Genomic DNA, 13,499 nt, shown 5'->3' on the forward strand with positions numbered 1-13,499 from the left:
CTGAGGGAGTGCCGCACTGTCGGAGGGGCAGCACTGAGGGAGCGCTGCACTGTCGGAGGGGCAGTACTGAGGGAGTGCCGCACTGTCGGAGGGGCAGTACTGAGGGAGTGCTGCACTGTCGGAGGGGCAGTACTGAGGGAGTGCTGCACTGTCGGAGAGGCAGTACTGAGGGAGTGCCGCACTGTCGGAGGGGCAGTACTGAGGGAGTGCCGCACTGTCGGAGGGGCAGTACTGTGGGAACGCTGCACTGTCGGAGGGGCAGTACTGAGGGAGTGCTGCACTGTCGGAGGGGCAGCACTGAGGGAGCGCTGCACTGTCGGAGGGGCAGTACTGTGGGAACGCTGCACTGTCGGAGGGGCAGTACTGAGGGAGTGCCGCACTGTCGGAGGGGCAGTACTGTGGGAACGCTGCACTGTCGGAGGGGCAGTACTGAGGGAGTGCCGCACTGTCGGAGGGGCAGTACTGAGGGAGTGCTGCACTGTCGGAGGGGCAGTACTGAGGGAGTGCTGCACTGTCGGAGGGGCAGTACTGAGGGAGTGCTGCACTGTCGGAGGGGCAGTACTGAGGGAGTGCTGCACTGTCGGAGGGGCAGTACTGAGGGAGTGCTGCACTGTCGGAGGGGCAGTACTGTGGGAGCCCTGCACTGTTTACATAATTTGTACTAATTTTTTTAAACAAAAAGCAACTGAATTTGAAAATCTCAGAATATGCTGGAAGTGCACAATAGGTCAGTCAGCATCTGAAAAGTGAAACCAGTCATGTTTTGGGACTTTGCTGCAAAATGATCTGCGATTCTCTCTTCAGTTTTTATTATAAATTTGGTGACGGTGTGTTTAACATTATATAAAAACAGATATGTACATGCTTGATTTATTAGTAGCCACTCACGTTATTTGTTTGATGGACCACCTCCCATTAAAAGTGGAGAGAGTGACCTAAAAGTAAACTGTGTCTGTGCTTTATTTCAGGGTGGTGACATTCTGAAGCTGGAGAATGGGCAGTCGAAGCTTGGCCTGCCATCGCTTAACCCCGAGCAGCAGGAGGCGCTGCAGAAGGTGAGGCCAAATCTGAAAGTGGGCAGTTTGACCAGGGATGAAATTCAGAACAAATGACATAATGTAATTTATGCAGGGCTTGTGGGGGGGGGGGGGCGGGTGCTTTGGTGAGCAGGAGGGCCACGGATTTGGCAACGGCGATATTGGTGTTGAGAGAGATTTGGGTGTCCTTGTGCAAGAAGCACAGAAAGTTAGCCTGCAGGTACAGCAAGCAATAAGGAAGGTAAATGGCATGTTGGCCTTTATTGCAAGGGGGTTGGAGTATAAGAGTGAGGAAGTCTTGCTCCAATTGTACAGGGCCTTGGTGAGACCACACCTGGAGTACTGGGCACAGTTTTGGTCTCCTTATCTAAGGAAGGATATACTTGCCTTGGAGGCGGTGCAACGAAGGTTCACTAGATTGATTCCTGGGATGACAGGGCTGTCCTATGAGGAGAGATTGTGTAGAATGGGCCGATACTCTCTGGAGTTTAGAAGAATGAGAGGTGATCTCATTGAAACATACAAGATTCTGAAGGGGATTGACAGGGTAAATGCTGAGAGATTGTTTCCCCTGGCTGGAGTGTCTAGAACTAGGGGGCATAGTCTCAGGATAAGGGGTCGGCTATTTATACTGAGATGAGGAGGAATTTCTTCACTCAGAGGGTTGTGAATCTCTGGAATTCCCTGCCCCAGAGGGCTGTGGATGCTGAGTCTTTGAGTATATTCACGGCTGAGATCGTTAGGTTTTTGAACTCGTGGGGAATCCAGGGATATGGAAATCGGGCGGGAAAGTGGAGTTGAGGTCGAAGATCAGCCGTGATCTTATTGAATGGCGGAGCAGGCTCGAGGGGCCGACTCCTGCTCCTAGTTCTTATGTTCTTATTCGCCTGATGTAATGGTGAAGCTGACCAGGACCGCTGCATACTTCAGCCCCGAGCTTCAGACCCTCTAGTATAACACGTCCTGTGCCCTCACTCGGAGCAGTAGATATGCAGAGTAAGCGCTCGCCAAGAGTAATTAATGTTGCATTAATTAGCTACTCTTTAAAAACTTCAAGAAAATGTACCTGTGCTGCAGTGGCAGGAGTGCATGATCATAGTCGATAATAAACTTGCAAAATGGGCGTGTTTTTGGCAAATAAACTTAAATATAGATAATGAAAACAGAAAATGCTGGAAACACTCAGCAGGTCAGGCAGCATCTGTGGAGAGAGAAACCGAGTTAGAGCGAAGGGTCATGGACCTGAAACGTTAACTCTGTTTCTCTCTCCACAGATGCTGCCTGACCTGCTGAGTACTTCCAGCATTTTCTGTTTTTATTTCAGATTTCCAGCGTCTGCAGTAGTTTGCGTTTGTATTAATTAAATATAGATAAGTGAGGTAATACACTTTAGGAAGAATAAGGAGGCCGCATACTCCTTGGAATGTAAGTGTGTAAATGGGGTAGAGGAACCGAGGGATCTGGGGGTACAGACAGACATAAAAGTAGTGACCCAGTTTAATAAGGCCATAAAAAAGCCAACAAAGCACTGGGGTTCATTTCTAGAGGGATAGAATTGAAAAGCAGAAGTTAGTTAAGCTTGTGTAGAACCTTGGTTAGACCACACTTGGAGGACAGTGAGCAGTTCTGGTCTCTATTATAAAAAGGTTATTGAGGCACTGGAGAGGGTGCAAAAAAGATTTACTAGAATGGTAACCAGAACACGCAGCTTATACCTATCAGGAAAGATTGAACAGGCTTGGGGCTCTTTTCTCCAGAAAAAAGAAGGCGAGGGTTGACCTGATGGAGGTCTTTAAGATTATGAAAGGGTTTGTTAAGGGTAGACGTAGAGAAGATGTTTCCACTTGCGGGGGAGACCAGAACCAGGGGCCATCAATATAAGAGAGTCACTGATAAATCCAATAGAGAATTCAGGAGAAACTTCTTTACCCAGAGAGTGGTGAGAATGTGGAAATCGCTGCCACAGGGAGTGGTTGAGGCGAATAGCAAAGATAGCATAAGTAGCAAATAGCACCGGAAACGCAGAGAGTTAGCATGCAGGTACAGCAAGCAAATTAGGATGGCAAATAGCAGGTTAGCCTTTATTGCAAGGGGTGGAATACAAGTGTAAGGAAATCTTGCTATAATTGTACAGTGCTTGGTGAGACCACACCTGGAGTACTGTGCACAGTTAGTTTTCCTTATCTGAGGAAGGATATACTTTAGAGGCAGTGCAGCGAAGGTTCACTAGATTAATCTCTGGGATGAGAGGGTTGTCCTATGAGGAGAGCTTGAGTAGATTGGGCTGATACTCTCTGGAGTTTAGAATGAGTGGTGATCTCAATGAAAAGTATAAGATTCTGAGGGGGATAGAAAAAAAATGTTTTTTGTCTTTTTTTGTTTTTCATACAGACCCCAGCATCTGCAATATTTGACCCCTTGTGACCCCACCTCATTGTTCTTTGATGTAATGTTTCCCTGACTGACCTGTTTGGACACCATTCACACCTTTGACTGCTGTGATTATCTCTCTGCCGAGGTGTGATAAATGGCAGTTGGAAAGGTTACCTGTAAACATCTGACATGATTCTCTGACTATATAGGCTGTGTCTTTATGCATTTCTCCACTTCACCTGAAGAAGGAGCAGCGCTCCGAAAGCTTGTGATTTCAAATAAAGCTGTTGGACTATAACCTGGTGTTGTGTGACTTCTTACATAGAAACATAGAAGATAGGAGCAGGAGTAGGCCATTCGGCCCTTCGAGCCTGCTCCGCCATTCAATGAGATCATGGCTGATCATCCAAATTCAGTACCCTGTCCCTGCCTTCTCCCCATATCCCTTGATCCCTTTAGCCTCAAGAAATCTATCCAACTCTTTCTTGAATATATTTAATGAACTGGCCTCCACCGCCCTCTGTGGCAGAGAATTCCACAGGTTCACCACTCTCTGGGTGAAGAAATTCCTTCTCATTTCAGTCCTAAATGGCTTACCCCTTATCCTTAGACTATGACCCCTGGTTCTGGACTCCCCGGCCATCAGAAACATCCTTTCTGCATCTAGTCTGTCCAGACCTGACAGAATTTTATAGGTTTCGATGCGATCCCCTCTCAATCTTCTAAAATCCAGTGAGTATAAGCCCAATCGACACAATCTCTCCTCGTATGTCATTCCTGCCATCCCAGGTATCAGCCTGGTGAATCTTCGCTGCACTCCCTCCATGGCAAGAACGTCCTTCCTCAGGTAAGGTGACCAAAACTGCACACAATACTCAAGGTGCAGTCTCACCAAGGCCCTGTACAACTGCAACAAGACATCCTTGTTCTTGTACTCGAACCCTCTTGCTACGAAGGCCAACATACCATTTGCCTTCTTAACCGCCTGCTGCACCTGCATGCTTACCTTCAGCGACTGGAGCACAAGAACACCCAGGCCTCGTTGCACTTCCCCTTCTCCCAATCTATTGCCATTCAAATAATAATCTGCCTTCCTGTTTTTGCCACCAAAGTGGATAACCTCACATTTATCCACATTATAGTGCATTTGCCATGTTTCTGCCCAATCACCCAACCTGTCCAAATCGTACTGGAGTTTCACGACATCCTCCTCACGGCTTACCCTCCCACCCAGCTTTGTGTCGTCTGCAAATTTGGAGATATTACATCCAATTCCCTCGTCCAGATCATTAATATATATTGTGAACAGCTGGGGTCCTAGGACCGATCCATGCGGTACCCCACTAGTCACTGCTTGCCACTCGGAAAACGACCCGTTTCAGTAGATGCTGAGAGGTTGTTTCCCCTGGCTGGAGTGTCTAGAACCAGGGGTCACAGTCTCAGGATAAGGGGTCGGCCATTTTAGACTGAGATGAGGAGGAATTTCTTCACTCTGCGGGTTGTGAATCTTTGGAATTCTCTGCCCCAGAGGGCAGTGGATGCTGAGTCGTTGAGTATATTCAAGGCTGAGACACAGATATTTTTGTATTCCGGGGGAATCGAGGGATATGGGGATCGGGCGGGAAAGTGGAGTTGAGGTCGCCAATCAACCATGATCTTATTGAATGGCGGAGCAGGCTCGAGGGGCTGAATGGCTCCTAATTCTTGTGAAGCTAGATAAGCACATGAGTGAAAAGAATAGAAGGTTATGTTGATGGGGTGGGATGAAGAGGGGTGGGAGGAGGCTCGTGTGGTACATAAACACCGACATGGACCGAATGACCTATTTCTGTGCTGTAAGTACTTTGTAATAGCAACAAAACATCAACTACAAATGGTTGCAGTCAGTGTTTAAAAATCTCAAATACCAACAAGTTTCCCCAGACCCCTGACTATGATCAGTATCAGACCGTAGCGCAGTCCCACCCAGCCGTCCGGTCATAGGAACAGGAGCAGGTCATTCAGCCCCTCAAACCGGTTCCGTCATTCACTTAGATCAGGGCTGATCTGTGGCTGAATTCCATCTACCAGCCTTGGCTCCGTAACCCTTAATACCCTTACCTAACAGATCTATCAATCTTACTTCTGAAATTTTCAGCCCCACCACGTATAGCGGGCAAATTGCGCTCGCAGAAATGCGCCCGCTATAAGCCGTGGGAACTGTTTTTGGTCTCATTTGGCAGGTGCGTGAGGCAAAGCCTCCTGCATCCACCGACGGAGGGACCCCCTTTATGGCCCCTTTGAGATGTAATTTTCTCATCGAATTGCACAGGAAGGACGACAGAACCAGGCCATTGGGCCCAACCAGTCCATGGTGCTGTTTATCCACCACTGCAGCAGTAGTTCTAATCCCATGTACCCGGCCTGTTTCCAGGTCCCTTTGTTCTCTTCCGTCATCCAACGATCTAACGGGGATGGAACCACATTATCCTGCACAGCACGGTGGCATAGTGGTTAGCACTGTTGCCTCACAGCACCAGAGACCCGGGTTCGAATCCGGCCTCGGGCGACTGTCTGTGTGGAGTTTGCACATTCTCCCCGTGTTTGCGTGGGTTTTCTCCGGGTGCTCCGGTTTCCTCCCACAGTCCAAAGATGTGCGGGTTAGGTTGATTGGCTATGATAAATTGACCCTTAGTGTTAAGGGGATTAAATACGTGGGGTTACGGGGATAGGGTGGGACATGTGTTGGTGTAGGGGTTACGGGGATCGGGTGGGATATGTGTCGGTGCAGGCTCGATGGGCCGAAATGGCCTCTATCTGCACTGTGGGGTTTCTGTGATTCTGAATAATCCTGGCAAAGCTTCATCTTTTCACTTTGTTTTTCTTTCCCAGGCGAAGAAGTATGCAATGGAACAAAGCATTAAGAGTGTGTTAGTGAAGCAGACCATCGCTCACCAGCAGCAACAGCTCACCAACCTACAGGTGAGTCAGACTTGGGGCCCACAGTCCTGCTTCTCCTGCTCTCACTGGTTACTGTGCTGCATGCCTGCCTCTGCAGTCAGGCCCCCTTTATTGTAAAGGTGTGGGGACATCTTGCTGAGGTGGAGCCTCCCTGCTCACCTGAAATGGAGACAGTTGCCCAGTTTGTTATAAAGAGGCTGCTCTGTCTGAGGCTCAACAGCTTTGGGCTGATTTGCCAAGAAAATAACACTTTGCAGTTCAGGCCTGTGACTCCATGCACTGTTCTTGTGCAGTCTCCAGTTACCACCATTAAGGTGCAGCTGTGTGGGATGCTCTACATGGACCCAGCAGGTGAACACGTGGAGCCTGGTCTGACACGGGGGCAGAGATGCAGCATTGCACTCAGTACAGTGTCCAGTTTGTGTGTGTTTGATGACTTTCATTAGCTTGTGCAATAAGTAATGGAGACCGACTTCAGGATGATTTAGCACTTCGTACTTGGTTTATTTAGGCGTGAAACAGCCGCAGCTCTTTGCAACAATCTGGGGAGCTTGGGAGCACTGGAGCGGTTTGTGTAGCACTGTCAGTTCCCCATTACAGTCAGCCGCTGAAATTAGTGGCTGTACACGTAGCACTGACCTCTGTACAGGCAGCAGCACGGGGCGCTGCATAACACTCACTTGGACAGGAAGTGACTGGGACCCTGTGTGTAACAGGCTGGGGCCGGGACCCCCTTGGGGGTCGTGCGCAGTCTGGGGCCGGGACCCTCCTGGGGGTCGTGCGCAGTCTGGGGCCGGGACCCCCCTGGGGGTCGCGCGCAGCCTGGGGCCGGGACCCCCCTGGGGGTCACGCGCAGCCTTGGGTCGGGACCCTCCTGGGGGTCACGCGCAGCCTGGGGTCGGGACCCTCCTGGGGGTCGCGTGCAGTCTGGGGCCGGGACCCCCCCTGGGGGTCGCGTGCAGTCTGGGGCCGGGACCCCCCCTGGGGGGTCACGCGCAGTCTGGGGCCGGGACCCCCCCCCCCCCTGGGGGTCGTGCGCAGCCTGGGGCCGGGACCCCCCTGGGGGTCGTGCGCAGCCTGGGGCCGGGACCCCCCTGGGGGTCGCACGCAGCCTGGGGCCGGGACCCCCCCCCTGGGGGTCGCGCGCAGCCTGGGGCCGGGACCCCCCTGGGGGTCGTGCGCAGCCTGGGGCCGGGACCCCCCTGGGGGTCGTGCGCAGCCTGGGGCCGGGACCCCCCTGGGGGTCGCACGCAGCCTGGGGCCGGGACCCCCCTGGGGGTCGCGCGCAGCCTGGGGCCGGGACACCCCTGGGGGTCGCGCGCAGCCTGGGGCCGGGACACCCCTGGGGGTCGCGCGCAGCCTGGGGCCGGGACACCCCTGGGGGTCGCGCGCAGCCTGGGGCTGGGACCCCGTGCGTCACACGCTTTGGGTTGGTAAACTGGCCCCTTTTCCAACTCCCTCACTCAAATACCAATTTACATAGAAACATAGAAGATAGGAGTAGGCCATTCGGCCCCTCGAGCCTGCTCCGCCATTCAATGTAATCATGGCTGATCATCCAAATTCAAATTTATTTTCTATTTGGTGAGAGTTGAGTTGGACTCATTTCTATGTTGAAGGGTTTGAGTGTTAGCAGAACCTGGGGAGTCCTGATTGTTGTGTTGAGGAATTTCCAGGTGTGGCTGTTTCCTAATGGAGCTTTGCCATGAGCGGACTGCTGAGGGGCCTACAGAGGCTCTGACTGGGGGGAGGGAGGGTGTTGCTATCTGTTGATCTTTCTGTAATAGTTTTCCTGTGCCTAGAATGAAATGAATTATTTTTGGTTTGTGTGTTTTGGCTGCTTTTGAAGCCTCTATTTTCCCCAGGGTGCTTGATGTACAGTAATTCCTCATTCTCTCTGCTGCACTTTATCAGACTCCCTCACTGCAGACACACTTCTATTATGTGCCTCTCCGGCATTGTAAGAGGGTTGTGTGTCTGGCAAAGAGCATCATGCGGAGGAGTTACTCTGTTGCCCTGGGGTATGTTAATGAAAGTGTGATATTTTTGCTTGTGTGCGCACGGTTTATAGATCTGACCCTTTAATAAATTCTGGTTCCGGGGGTGGAACATTTTTCCTGCACTGATCCTAGATTTGCTGTCGAAACATTTGTGTTCTGACATTGTACCTGGGTTGTGTTGAAATCTTGGCTTTCTGTAAGTAGAGGCCCTCAGTGAGCTGTGCCGTTTCTGGTCCAGTCATTGACCATGGTAGAGCTGCCCTCCAGTGGCAGGACATTCAGCATTTCAACTTGCCCCGCAGCTCCAACTGCTTGTCCTTTCAAAGGTTGTAAAATTTTCCACCCCTGTATTCTGGTCCTAGACTTGGATTTTTTTTTTCCTTTTTAGGAATATAAACACTTGTCCTAACAATGATAGTGTCTGGTTCAACTAAGGACACTGAACAATTTTCAAAACTGGTGTGGTTATTAGAAAATGTGTAATATCAGGAACCCCTTCTCAAAACATAGATACTCGAATAATTTGTGTTGATATTTCACACGCTGAAAATTGCTTATATCCACGTCTATACATATTCATGGTCTCACCTCTTCTCCATTTCTGTATTTGTCTAAAAAGTAAATTCACAATTGCATCACAGTTGCTGAATATTTTTCGTATCTAATAGCAAATGTTACAGGGGAGTGAGGTGTCGGGTAATGCATCCTTGTGACAGGATTGCTGCCAAGGATGGGATGGTTTGGGCATTTGGTTAATGCAGTGAGATCCACCATGACAGCCTTTCCCACCGGAGACCAAGTAAGGCAAGGATTGACTTACATCAAATCCTGGCAGAGTTACTGAGTATTGAGCAAGTCCCTGCCCAATTTCTGACTTGGGAGAACGTTTTTATTTTGGTTTTTTTCTTCTCTTCCCACCCCCCCTCCCCCCTCTCCCCCCACCTCCTTTGCTGCTGTTCATCTGTCTGTCCATCCATGAGCAATAATTTATCACCTCAGTAACTCCACAGACTTCATCAGTTTTTAAACTTGAATTTCATTGAGAGACTTCCGCTCATCAGATGCTGGGCTCACATTGCTGGGGTCTGTCCGCGTTTCCCATCTGTGGCACCTGCCAACATGTCCCCTCAATGTAAAGGCCGTTTGGCTTTTGCTGCAGCACCATCAGATGGCAGGACAGAGACTCCGCTCCGAGTGTGGACTACCGGGTTTGTCGGTGCTGAAGCTGCTTGTCTGATTGTGATGCCCGCAGATGTGACTCCAACTGTTGCCAGCTGACATTCTTGCTGGGTGTAGTGGCAGTGTGGTATTTCACTGGCACAAAGAACGTTACTGCGAGGGAGTGTGCAGTGCTATAGATGTTGCTTAAGCAAACTCCTCCGCATTGAAGGAATGATGGCCAGCGACCCTCGCTGAGTTGTTGCTGCTCCTCTCGGACAGCGTCAGATTTCGAGTGGCATTCTGTGAGGCAGGACCGAGTGTATTCTGAACAGCTCCACAGCAGTGTGACCAGTCCAGTGGGAGGTACTTTAACTTGACGAATCACCAGTCGAGTGTAGACTGGATGGAGTATGACTGACTGTCTGTGCGGGGTGTATATACCCGGGATAATTTCCCCATTCTGCACGCCTGGGATAAATTCCAAACAATAACCACTTGTATTTATATAGTGTCGTAAACATAAAACGTCCCAGGGAGCGTCATCAAACAAAATTTGACACCAAGCCGCATGAGATATTAGGACAGGAGAGTTCAGTTTTAAGAAGCATCTTAAAGGAGGAAAAAGAGATGGCGCGGTTTAGGGAGGGAGTTCCAGAGCTCGGGCCCGGGCAGCTGAAGGCACGGCTGCCAATGGTGGAGCGTTACAATTGGGGATGTACAAGAGGTCAGAATTGGAGGAGCGCAGAGATGTCAGGGTGGGGGGTGGTGGTTGTGGGGCTGGAGGCGATTACAGAGATGGTGAGGGGGCGAGGCCATGGAGGGATTTGAAAGCAAGGATGAGAATGTTAAAGTTGAGGTGTTGCTGGACCGGGAGCCCATGTAGATCAGCGAGGCAGCACCGGGAGCCCGTGTAGATCAGCGAGGCAGCACCGGGAGCCCGTGTAGATCAGCGAGGCAGCACCGGGAGCCCGTGTAGATCAGCGAGGCAGCACCGGGAGCCCGTGTAGATCAGCGAGGCAGCACCGGGAGCCCGTGTAGATCAGCGAGGCAGCACCGGGAGCCCGTGTAGATCAGCGAGGCAGCAGAGTTTAGGATGAGCTCAAGTTTATGGAGGGTGGAAGATGAGAAGCTTTGAAATAGTCAAGTTTAGAGATAACAAAGGCATAGATGAGGGTTTCAGCAACAGATGAGCTGAGACGGGCGATGTTACGGAGGTGGAAATAGGTGGTCTTGGTGCTGGGAGAGGATGGGGGGGGTCGGAAGCTCATCTCGGTCAAATATGGCACCATGGTTGTGAATGGTCTGGTTCAGCGGCACAGTTGCCAGGCAGAGGGATGGAGTCGGTGGCCAGGGACCGAAGACTATGGCTTCAGTCTTCCCCATATTTAGGTGTTGGAAACTGCGGCTCATCCAGTACTGGATGTCTGGCAAGCAGTCTGACAAATTAGAGACCGTGGAGGGGTTGAGAGAGTAGAGGTGGTGAGGTAGAGCTGGGTGTTGTCCGTGTAGAGTTGGAAGCTGGTGGTGTTTTCGGATGGTGTCGCCGAGGGGCAGCCTATAGATGCCGGCAGGTCGAGAATGATGAGAAGGGATTGTTTACTGGTCAGATAGGATGTCATTTGTGACTTTGATTCGGGCCGTTTCAGTACTGTGGCAGGGGTGGAAACCTGATTGGAGGGATTCAAACATGGAGATCCGGCAAGATGGGCATGGATTTGGGAGGCGACAGCACGTTCAAGAACTTGGTAGAATAAAGGGAGGTTGGAGATGGGGTGGGTTTTTTGAAGGGACTGATGATGGCAGATTTAAAGGGGAAAGGAAGAGTACCTGGGGGTAGAGAGTGTGAACAACAACCGCTAACATCAGGGCCAGGAAGAGAGGTTGGGTGGTCAACAGTGCTGGGCTGTGCCACACCCGGGATAAATTCCCCGCTGTGCTGGGCTGTGCCACACCCGGGATACATTCCCCGCTGTGCTGGGCTGTGCCACACCCGGGATACATTCCCCGCTGTGCTGGGCTGCGCCACACCCGGGATACATTCCCTGCTGTGCTGCGCCACACCCGGGATACATTCCCCGCTGTACTGTGCTGTGCCACACCCGGGATACATTCCCCGCTGTGCTGGAATGTTCCACACCCGGGATACATTCCCCGCTGTGCTGTGCCACACCCGGGATACATTCCCCGCTGTGCTGGGCTGTGCCACACCCGGGATACATTCCCCGCTGTGCTGTGCTGTGCCACACCCGGGATACATTCCCCGCTGTGCTGGAATGTTCCACACCCGGGATACATTCCCCGCTGTGCTGGGCTGTGCCACACCCGGGATACATTCCCCGCTGTGCTGGGCTGTGCCACACCCGGGATACATTCCCCGCTGTGCTGGGCTGTGCCACACCCGGGATACATTCCCCGCTGTGCTGGGCTGTGCCACACCCGGGATACATTCCCCGCTGTGCTGTGCTGTGCCACACCCGGGATACATTCCCCGCTGTGCTGTGCCACACCCGGGATAAATTCCCCGCTGTGCTGGGCTGTGCCACACCCGGGATACATTCCCCGCTGTGCTGGGCTGTGCCACACCCGGGATACATTCCCCGCTGTGCTGGGCTGTGCCACACCCGGGATACATTCCCCGCTGTGCTGGGCTGTGCCACACCCGGGATACATTCCCCGCTGTGCTGGGCTGTGCCACACCCGGGATACATTCCCCGCTGTGCTGGGCTGTGGCACACCCGGGATACATTCCCCGCTGTGCTGGGCTGTGCCACACCCGGGATACATTCCCCGCTGTGCTGGGCTGTGCCACACCCGGGATACATTCCCCGCTGTGCTGGGCTGTGCCACACCCGGGATACATTCCCCGCTGTGCTGGGCTGTGCCACACCCGGGATACATTCCCCGCTGTGCTGGGCTGCGCCACACCCGGGATACATTCCCCGCTGTGCTGGGCTGCGCCACACCCGGGATACATTCCCCGCTGTGCTGGGCTGTGCCACACCCGGGATACATTCCCCGCTGTGCTGTGCCACACCCGGGAGACATTCCCCGCTGTGCTGGGCTGTGCCACACCCGGGATACATTCCCCGCTGTGCTGGGCTGTGCCACACCCGGGATACATTCCCCACTGTGCTGGGCTGTGCCACACCCGGGATACATTCCCCGCTGTGCTGTGCCACACCCGGGATACATTCCCCGCTGTGCTGGGCTGTGCCACACCCGGGATACATTCACCGCTGTGCTGGGCTGTGCCACACCCGGGATACATTCCCCGCTGTGCTGGGCTGTGCCACACCCGGGATACATTCCCCGCTGTGCTGGGCTGTGCCACACCCGGGATACATTCCCCGCTGTGCTGGGCTGTGCCACACCCGGGATACGTTCCCCGCTGTGCTGGGCTGTGCCACACCCGGGATACATTCCCCGCTGTGCTGGGCTGTGCCACACCCGGGATACATTCCCCGCTGTGCTGTGCTGTGCCACACCCGGGATACATTCCCCGCTGTGCTGGGCTGTGCCACACCCGGGATACATTCCCCGCTGTGCTGGGCTGTGCCACACCCGGGATACATTCCCCGCTGTGCTGGAATGTGCCACACCCGGGATACATTCCCCGCTGTGCTGGGCTGTGCCACACCCGGGATACATTCCCCGCTGTGCTGGAATGTGCCACACCCGGGATACATTCCCCGCTGTGCTGGGCTGTGCCACACCCGGGATACATTCCCCTCTGTGCTGGGCTGTGCCACACCCGGGATACATTCCCCGCTGTGCTGGGCTGTGCCACACCCGGGATACATTCCCCGCTGTGCTGGGCTGTGCCACACCCGGGATACATTCCCCGCTGTGCTGGGCTGTGCCACACCCGGGATACATTCCCCGCTGTGCTGGAATGTTCCACACCCGGGATACATTCCCCGCTGTGCTGGGCTGTGCCACACCCGGGATACATTCCCCGCTGTGCTGGTCTGTGCCACACCCGGGATAC

At 53.0% G+C, this 13,499-nt stretch overlaps 1 protein-coding gene across 2 annotated transcripts in view; it reads left to right on the forward strand.

Annotated features, from left to right (window-relative positions):
* Positions 1-13,499, forward strand: part of LOC147116795 (poly(U)-binding-splicing factor PUF60-like) — a 106,597-nt gene that overhangs the window by 38,742 nt on the left and 54,356 nt on the right. For both annotated transcript variants that reach the window (XM_085987215.1, XM_085987216.1), the window contains exons 3-4: positions 969-1,055; positions 6,282-6,371. In XM_085987215.1, the coding sequence (XP_085843341.1) occupies positions 969-1,055; positions 6,282-6,371 (177 nt within the window). The remainder of the gene's footprint in view (positions 1-968; positions 1,056-6,281; positions 6,372-13,499) is intronic.

This window comes from Somniosus microcephalus, chromosome 5 (genome assembly GCF_052327205.1).
Source record: "Somniosus microcephalus isolate GS21.2 chromosome 5, FLI_Smic_1.0, whole genome shotgun sequence".
Taxonomy (NCBI): domain Eukaryota; kingdom Metazoa; phylum Chordata; class Chondrichthyes; order Squaliformes; family Somniosidae; genus Somniosus; species Somniosus microcephalus.